Raw genomic sequence first — 9278 nt, 5'->3', positions numbered from 1 at the left:
TATTGCAGGGGTTAGAAAGGGGAAATCTGCACCAAATTCCCAGTGTCGTGTTGAGATGGATAAGTGAAGCCATATTAAGTTGTCCAGATTGCCTCTCTCGCTACCGCTCTAGGTGGGGGAGGGGAGAGGGCAGATGAAGATTATTGCCAGTGGCAAAGGAAATGGAGGTAGGTGTACATGCACTGGCTATTCATTGCCTTCTCTGGAAGTCCTTTGAATGTTTCTTTCTAATTGCTATTTTTCCTTAAGATGAAGATACATAAAAACACAGAATTAGTGATTTCCCCTAATACTATATGACTATAAGAATTGAGGTGTCTTCTTATCTTTCTTATCTTTGATCATCTATATATATATATTTTTGCTCAAAAAATATTTACTGGGGCATTCATTGGTCAGATTTGGGGCCGTGGATACAGGATGCAAAGATTAATATAGGAAAGAGTATTTTTTTAAAAAAATTATTGGTTATTATTATTATTATTATTATTATTTTGAGACAGAATCTCCCTCTGTTGCCCAGGATGGAGTGCAGCCCCAGGGTCTACCTCCAGGGCTCAAGTGATTATCATGTCTCAGCTTCCTGAGTAGCTGGGATTATAGATGTGCCACCATGCCCAGCTAATTTTTGTATTTTTAGTAGAGATGGGATTTTGCCATGTTGGCCAGGCTGGTCTCCTGACCTCAAGTGATCCTCCTGCCTCAGCCTCCCAAAGTGCTGGAATTATAGGCGTGAGCCACTGTGCCTGTCTTGTCTTTTTTTTCCCCCCTGAAATTAGTTTTAAGTCATGAAAGGAGTCTGCTCTCTTGAGGCATCCACATGCTGGCTGAGAAGAAAAAAACCGTTGATTTTAAGGTGCGGTACAATGTGGTAGATGCTTTGACAGGTAGATAGGTGCAGTGCTTTAGGAACCCAGAAGAGGGAGGCAGAACTTCTAGTTATTATTTGGAAGCTTGTACATTGTTATGCCTTATGCAGTGGTTGTATAGTCCCAAAGACTTTGATTGCAGGTTTATAGATATTCCCTATATTAACATGTTTTGGAATTTTCTACATCATCCCTCAGTTCCTGGGAGGCAATGGGACTTACAAGTTAAGAGTGGGGGACCTGTAGGTAGGTAGACTTGGATTTCAAATCTGGGCCCCTGCCTGACCTTCCAGCTGGGTGACTTAGATAAATCAGTTCGACTTCCACAACCAGAAAGCAGTGTGCAAGTGCTGGCGTTAAATGACGTGATGGATGCAACACATTTAATGATGCCTGGCATGTAGTAGGTGCTTTTATGTATATATATCATGTGATTGATTATAGCTTTTTTTTGGTGGTGGTGGCAGTGACATGAAACTTGTTTTTATTAAGCTTCATGTGACACACACAGACTAAGTTGCTGAATTTTTAAAAATGTGATTTATTGGTATAAAAACCATTTATACATTATATAAATACAATATAAATATTTCTTTAAAAAATATGTATAAGTTAGCCATTTATTTGAGGTAAGCCTACACTTTCCAAGAAATGATCTGGCTCTGAAACAAAGGATATTCAAACTACGTAGCCACTTTCCATTGTTATTTCAAAACTAATACATAAAATATTTCAAGTGGTACTTCATAAAAATATAAATATCACTTACATAAATTAACTCAGCTTCACATATTTAAATATTAATAAATTAAAAATAATTAAAATAGTGTCCTAACGCTCATACTTTTAGTTCTCCATAGAGAACAACATAAGTTCTGTGCCCAGTGGACAGGTTTCTGACCAGAAGAAGGAATGTCATGAACAACAACACTCTGAGGTGCCCATGTTACATTTGCCGAAGAGCCCTCAGGCTGGACTGCAGGAACTCCTTAAAGCTGCGCAGGATGAGATGCGTCGTCATGTCCTGCAGCCACTGGTTCTGCGCCTGCAGCTTCGTCAGCAGGCTGGCATTTGTGGTTGGTTCAGGGGTGGTTATTGCATCTAGATTCTTTGCCTGAAGGAAAATGAAAGCAAAAAGGATTGTTTAAATATTGAATAAATCCTTTGCAGTGGAGGGATGCTCTGGGCTTTGGGATGATGTTCAAATGTGAAATGTGGGGTGAATGAGATTAACTGGGGTGCCTGCTCTGAGTAGGATCCTTCCATAGCAACGAACTTCTTCTTCTTTTTTTTTTTTTTTTTTGAGGCAGGGTCTCACTCTGTCACCCAGGCTGGAGTGCAGTGGTGCACAGCAACCTCCGCCTCCTGGGTTCAAGCGATTCATGTGCCTCAGCCTCCTGAGTAGCTGGGTTACAGGTGTGCGCCACCATGCCTGGGTAATTTTTTTGTATTTTAAAGTAGAGATGGGGTTTTACATTGTTGGCCAGGCTGGTCTTAAACTCCTGTCCTCCAGTGATCCACCCACCTCAGCCTCCCAGAGTGTTGGGATTATATCAGCACTGTGCCTGGCTCACAGCAACTAACTTCTAATCATCCCTTTGCTGTTCTGTCTCCCATTAGACCACAGACATCCTGAGGAAAGCACCACTATCTTTTTGTTTGTTTGGTTTTGTGTTTTTGTAGTGATGGGGTCTCGCTTTGTTGTCCAGGCTAGTCTTGAACTCCTGGCCTTAGGAGTTCAAGGAGTTGTCACCTTAGGCTCCCAAAGTTTAGGGAATACAGGCATGAACTGCCAAGCCTGACCAGCATCACTATCTTATTTGTTTGTATTCTGTCATATGAAATAATGCCTGGCACATAGTTCATATTTAGTATATGAATGAAGAACTCATACTTAAAGGCATTTTAATATGGGTTCTTCAGTGGCCTCTAAATCTAATACTTTTCTCCAGTTTCCCTCTCACCATCCCTTTAGGATCTGTTGAAAGACAGTGATCTGGTGGTGTAAAGAGGACTGGGAAACTTTCACCTTTCCATAGACCCACCAGATGGGATAAGTAACTTATGGAATGCCTTAAACCTCCAAGTGTGGTCCTGGAATTCTGCAGCATCACCAGGGATATAAGCCTGCTAGAAATATGACCCTCAAACCCACCCAAGGCCTGCCAAGTCAGACTCCACACCACAACAAGATGCCCAGGGAATTCCCATGCACGTTCACATAGGAGAAACCCTGGCTTAAGGCAAACAAGTAGAAATGGCAGAGGCAGGATCAGCACCAAGGGTTTCCTTCTAGGCCCTTACTTATTGAGCTTTGGCTCCTCCACATGCTAGCCAGCAACTCTTTACTCCCTGCTGTTTGAATAGCCAGCTACTGGTGGCCAAAGCCCTTGGTACCTCTTTCCAGATTTGAATCTCTGACCATTTCTCTGAACTAACTCTCTGGTAAAAGGTAGGAAAAAGAGTTGAAACAACTACAATGAGAAGAATGCCACTTGGCAATAACTAAAATCTTAAAATCATTTTATGCCCCTTGGTCTTTGTTTCTGTGGATCACTGGGTGGGGATGGATGTATTTCTTTCTGCCCCCCCCCCTTTTTTTTAATCTCTTGCACTATTCAAAATTGATGTTAAAATCCACCTCAGTTAATATAGTTTAAAGTACAGTTATTGATGTCCTTTGCAGAAGAAAGCCAACCAAACAAAAAAAGATTTAACAGTAACTATCAGAAACTATTTCTCAGACTTTTTTTGTTTACATGTAGCCTTCTCTTTTGGAAGTGGCATTGCATCCCTGAGTTGTCCAGGACACTGTCTTTGAGCCTGTCTTCCCCCACACCAAGGTGAGGGAAGGAGGACACACCCACCTTTTTCTGCAGGAACTGGATCAGGACTTTTGTACTCATCTGCACAGCTCTGGCTTGTTCCTCACTGCTCTCAAACCTGTTCTGGAGGTACTCTAGGTATACCTCAAACTCCAAAAGACCGGTGATGATTTTCACCAGGCAAGTCTCCTAAGAGGAAAGATGGTGGGAAAATTGGTTATTGCCAGGAGATAGAATCAATTTGAGAAGTTAAAACTGCCACAATTTGACGTATTTTCCCTCTGCTCATCTAGAGAACTTCAAGTACCTCTTAGGCAGCATGTTTTGGGACATTGGACAGCATCATTTGAAATAACTAGACAATCAGAGGCCCCATGTAATTAGTTTTACCCAAAGCCCAACAGATGCTAGAATGTGGCAGAGGGGTTCCGTCTCTGATTGTCCCCCTTAATGTTCTTCATACACTCTTGCCCTTGTCAATGCTGGGCTGGAACCTCCTTTTATAAAATAATCAGAAGTCAGTGCAGGTTATCTCACTGTGGAGAATGAGCTGGGCATGGAGGGAGGGCAGATCTGGACCCTGCCAGGGGCAGCCAGAGAGGGAAAAGGCCCTGAGACCACCTTACCCAGGATGAACTAATTAAACCTGTGGGAGTTTTAAACATTTGACAGTTGTTAAAATCTCAACACAGTGGGACCATCTCTGGCCATACCTGTCCAAGAATAAACTACCTTTAAAAAAGCTTGAAGTTGGCCTCCTCATGAAATTTACATAACATCTTTACATTTACCCCCTTTTTATTGCTGACTGGATCTGTATGTATACAGGCACTGCAAGCAAGAGGGTGAAGTTTTGCCTAAGGAATAGTGAAAAGTGAGTGTGACAAGTTGGTACCTCATTGAATCCAGATTGGAAGCATCCATCTTTTTCAGCCATCTTTGGAAGGTTCAGGTTGTTTTCTGCCAGTGCCTCTTTGCTGCTTTCACACATGTTACTCCTGTTACATGTCTGGAAAAGAATACCAGAATTGTTATCACCTAAGTGCCCCTATAACAAACACCACTAGAGGGCTTTTTCATTGTTCAACCACAGCCAGGAAAGTCTCTAAGAAAAATGAAGCCACAACTCATTGGCATCCTGGCAAGCAAATTCCAGTGGAGTGGGGGCACACTTGGGTTCAGTTCCAAGCTCACCTGTGACTTCAGGTGTGTTACTTAATCCTGAGTCTCAGTTTCCTTATCTCCAAAAGTTTTGCAAATTTTGCAAATCTCTTGCAAATTTTGAAGATTAGACACAATACTTATTTAAAGTGTCTGGCACACAGTAGATATTTAATAACAGCAATTTTGACAATAATTAGGTGAATATAATTCAAACCATAGAATGTTCCAGCTGGAAGGACCTATGAGATCACCTAGTCCACCCCCAGTTTTACTGATGGAGTCCAGAGGTGGTAGGGAATTTACCCAAGATCACGAGGCTGGTTTGGCAGAACTAGAATTCGAGTGTGGGCTCCCAATCTCCTCTCCTAAGTTCTTTTCTTTCTACCAAATAGGACCAAAATAGCTTGCATTGAAAGTGGGGAGATGCTTTAACCTATTTATGATTTGCCACTTTGGTGGGCTCTGAGGTATGAATCTTAGCTGGAATGGCTTTGAGGAATCCTAACCATTGAGTTTACATAACCAAAAAGTACTGCAACTGCTCTGAGAAGCTGAACATGCCTTTCAGGTGGCACTTTTTTAGTCCTTCCAAAGCCCAAGGGACAAAAAGGAGCTTAACAGACCTTATTTTTTGGTAAGGGAAAAGGAAGCCCTGAGAAGCAATGACCCTCAGCTCATGCCAAGGGTTGGCATGGATTTCAGACCCATTCTGCATTTTCCAGAAAGGAAAGGAACCTCCTGAGACCAGCAAAGGATAAATACAGAAGTCAGTCTAGTCGGCCCCGTTGGCCTCAAATCTACAGTGCCCTAGAACCCAGCAAAGACCTCCTAATGCGGGCAGCCCCAGTCCACAGACAGGGGCAAGGGGAACGCATGCGCACACGGGCCCTTCAGCCCCTTTGCCAAGCCTACCCACCTCCTTTCTCAGGGCTGAGATGCCGTCGAGGATGTACCGAATGTGTTTGTCAATTCGTTCTGAAGAGGTCAGTGGCTGGCTGTGTGGGGCGGCTACATCTTTGGAATCTTCTCCTGGGAGTACTGGGGCAGGGAAGGCAGCAGGCAACACCAGGAGCAGCCCCAGGGAGAAGGCAACTGGACCGAAGGCGCCTGTGCCAGAGGGGAGCGAGCGGCGGCGTGAGCTGACAGCACTGCTGGGAGCCTGCCTCTGCTGCTGGCCGCCCGCCAGCCCTCGCTGGGCCACACACCCCTCCCTCACACAGGGCTCCACCGCCGCTGGCCGTTCCAGGGCTAGGGATTTCCTGCACTTACTTGTGGAGACGGAGTTCATATCTGGGTTCCTGGAGGGCAGATAGAGCTTCTCTTTCGTTCCTGGTGGGCTCGAGGGCAGAATGAGCCTCAGACATCTCCAGTCTCATATTTATTGGGGCTTGAGACTCTAATATTGAGACTCATGGGAAAATCCCACATTTGATAAATCTTTGTTGGAGGGTTAGGGTGGGGCCAGAGCGGGTGGGGCTGATTGGAAACATTAAGATTGTGCAATGTGACGTCCTTTAGCATCGCAAGACCCAACTAGGGGGAAAAGTGCAGCTTAGGTCGTCACTGAGGCTAGCGTTAAGAAGCAGAATCACTCTTCCTTTACTTTCTTTTTTTCTTTTATTAGTGACTCAGCAGTTTGGCATGTCTTGACAAAGAGTAAAGCTGAAGTCATGCACGAAGTTTTACAAAGAGAAAAAAAAAAGCTAAAGCTATGTTTTTTGGAAAAAAAAAAAAAAATTCAGTGACCAGATTAACAGGCTAGAATTTAGCATTCCAGTTAATTTGTATTTGTAAAAACTGACAATGTTCTGAACTGAGTTTCCTCTGACTCCATCGCAGCCCCCCAGCCTGGAGTTAGGAAGAAGGTAATGCTACCAGTCGTCTGAGTTCTGTGTTCTGGCTCTCCCTGTGACCAGCTGTTGTAGAACTGCCTGGCCACCCTCAAATTTCGTGCAGTTACTTCAAGGCGTCTCCAGGTGGAGTGTGTGACTCCTTTTTGCCACCGCGTGGCTTCTGCCACTTTCCTCTTCACCTTCTTCAACCCACTTAGAGGAGGCTGGCTGCTGCCCTGCCCTCTCCCAGGTGACCCCTTGGGAATCCTCCCAGTGAGGACTTTGCTCTCTCTGCCAGAAGCTTGCCTTGTGCTGCCAGTGCTTTCCCCATTGCCACCTGAGTCTCTTCACCACTGTTCCACTGGGTCTCCTGGAGCCCTGAAATTACTAAAGCCCACTTGGTTCAGGGAAGAAAGGGGGAGAATACAACTCACCTCTTTGTTGGGGATGTCAAAGGAGGACCTTGTGGCATCGTCTAGAGCTTGTGTTTATAGCTCCCTCTCCCTGTAAGGCTTGATTTGAAATCAGAAGAAGCTACAAGGAAAGTACGGACGTAGCCACGGCTCTGGGCTCTGAACCTGCTTCCCCATTGGCACCCAAAGATTTCTTATTGGGTCAAGCTTGTTCAGAAGCCCTCTTCCCTCAGAAGGTGTCTCTTGCAGGAGGATCCTTGGTCTCATGCAAATGGGCTCTAGACTAGGCTGTCCCTCCAGTCTCCAGAGACCCAGACAACTCTGAGATGGCTTCAGGCTGAAACCAGACTCTTGCACAAAACCAAAACACTTATTTACCAAACATGGTGTTAACTTCACAATCGGTTTCTTTGCTTTGCTAAGAAGAGATCTCTTCAAGATCGATAAAACAGTGACCTCTGTTGGGCATTTACTCAAGTTTTGTTTTGTGCATAACATTTCAGGACCCGCCTGTTGGGGAAAGTGAGGTCATCCATTCTTCACCGATTGTCTAAACAGAGAGACAGTGGTCTTCTGCCGCGGTGGGATTTTTTGGTGTGAAAATGAAAATGGGGGAGGATGGCTAGATGGTTTTGCTTTTAGTGCTCTCTGGTCTTAAGCAACGTAGACACTCCCGAACCAAGTTCTCTTTCCTGCATGAAACAAAGCCACTGTTCCCAGCTCCGCAGCCGTGCATTGTGTTCTGTCTATGTAATGTGAGATTGCTTTTGCTCAAATATCTATTTTTTAGAAAATACAATTCAATGAATTTCAAGTACTTGAACTGAGTGACATAATACAACACACAGATTTATCTTTTCAATAAAAAGTGTTTGTTTAAATAGGAAGTTCGTGTTCATAATAAAATGTTCAAATAGGACATCAGGGCATACAGGGAAAAGTGTCTCCTTCCTATCCTGGCTCCTTTTTTCAGAGGTAGCACCTAATCGCCTGTATTTTCAACCAAACCCTCTGTTATCCTATCCTGGGAAAGATTTTCTCGTCTTCCCAGCTGTTTGATCCTGGCTGTTATATCAGGGATCTGTGCCCTTGTTTGTTCACCTGTAAAACGGGGGTAATAATAGTTCTTCCCTTCTAGGGCTGTTGTGAACATGGAACGTGATGGAATATAAAAAAATTCCTGGTGCATAGTAATCCCACAATACATGCTAGCTCTTTGAACATTCCTTGGCTTAGAGTCTCTGCCTTGGAGAACTCTTCCAGCTTGGCTCTATCAGTTCACCTGGTGCCTATGAAGGAATTATGAATGAGCCAGGCTTCTGTACCAGCAATGAGCTGGTCTCCCAATCATTTTCCCTAGAAAGAAATGAGATTCTGTGTTTTGTTGAAAATGCCTTGTGGCACAAAGTGCAAAATGAAAAATAATAATAATTTTCTCTCTTTTTTGAGAACATTAAGATCCCCAGACCAGGTCTCTTGTTTTAGATAATTAGTCCAGCTTGTGTCTTGCTCCTACTAGACTTTTTCCAAGCCTTCCGCTAAGTGTTTTTATGTCAGAAGTCCACAGCCTTCCCTGTGCATGGTGATTGCCATTAATTCAAACTCCTGAGAGTGGCCCTTGAGGGTGAAGGGGCCTGATGCTTCTGGGGTCAAGAAAGGGCAAACTGTGGGAATGCATGCGTGCAGGGAGCCTGGGGACGCTGTCTGCCCCTGCACATCACAGCATGGCACTTTATTAGTATCAATGCCTTGGGCTAGAATTTGCTTGTGGGAGAGATGAGCTCTCCCTTGCTCCAAAAACGTTAATGTCACATGCGCAATTCCGCAATGATAGCTTCCTTCCTTTGCATCTCAATGGATTTTTTGCTTGGAGAGCTCATTCTTTGTTTTTTCTTGTTTTGTTTTGTTTTTTTCTCTTGAGAAGGAGTCTTGCTCTGTCACCCAGGCTGGAGTGCAATGGCATGATCTTGGCTCACTTCAACCGTCCCCTCCCAGGTTCAAGCAATTCTCTTGCCTCAACCTCCTGAGTAGCTGGGACTACAGATGCACGCCCGGCTACCTTTTGTATTTTTAGTAGAAACGGGGTTTTGCCGTGTTGGCTAGGTGGGACTTGAACTCCTGGCCTTAGGTGATCCACCTGCCTCGGCCTCCCAAAGAGCTGGGATTACAGGCGTG

General features: G+C 44.4%; 1 protein-coding gene and 1 long non-coding RNA gene across 4 annotated transcripts; one reads left to right on the top strand and one right to left on the bottom strand.

Annotated features, from left to right (window-relative positions):
* Positions 1–1386: 1386 nt before the first annotated feature.
* On the bottom strand, positions 1387–6267 carry IL6 (interleukin 6). Of its 3 annotated transcripts, none has more exons than XM_011944173.1 (5): positions 6128–6267; positions 5775–5965; positions 4590–4703; positions 3737–3883; positions 1387–1983 (listed from the first exon to the last, which is right to left on the bottom strand). In XM_011944173.1, exons 1-5 carry the CDS (start codon positions 6144–6146, stop codon positions 1816–1818), a joined length of 639 nt encoding a protein of 212 aa, XP_011799563.1. In that variant the 5' UTR covers positions 6147–6267; the 3' UTR covers positions 1387–1815. The 3 variants fall into 3 exon arrangements, with proteins under 3 accessions (XP_011799563.1, XP_011799564.1, XP_011799562.1); XM_011944174.1 differs by having other exon boundaries at positions 5775–5896; positions 6128–6179; XM_011944172.1 differs by having other exon boundaries at positions 5775–6203.
* Positions 5789–7990, top strand: LOC105513331. Its single transcript, XR_001001997.1, has 2 exons — positions 5789–5841; positions 6698–7990. It is a non-coding gene; the product is annotated as an uncharacterized LOC105513331 (long non-coding RNA).
* The last annotated feature ends 1288 nt before the right edge of the window (positions 7991–9278 follow it).

The sequence above is a fragment of the Colobus angolensis genome, unplaced genomic scaffold (assembly GCF_000951035.1).
Source record: "Colobus angolensis palliatus isolate OR3802 unplaced genomic scaffold, Cang.pa_1.0 Scaffold229, whole genome shotgun sequence".
In the NCBI taxonomy this organism is placed as follows: Eukaryota; Metazoa; Chordata; class Mammalia; order Primates; family Cercopithecidae; genus Colobus; species Colobus angolensis.
This window is presented reverse-complemented; position numbering and strand designations above follow the sequence as displayed.

Excerpts from the sequence above, each read along its gene's own strand:
- IL6 (XM_011944172.1), bottom strand. The coding sequence starts at position 6,146 with ATGAACTCCGTCTCCACAAGTAAGTGCAGGAAATCCCTAGCCCTGGAA. Across the intron at positions 4,704-5,774 it reads TCTCAGCCCTGAGAAAGGAG|ACATGTAACAGGAGTAACAT; the intron begins GTGGGTAGGCTT and ends ATTCTTTTCCAG. Across the intron at positions 1,984-3,736 it reads TCCAGTTCCTGCAGAAAAAG|GCAAAGAATCTAGATGCAAT; the intron begins GTGGGTGTGTCC and ends ATTTTCCTTCAG.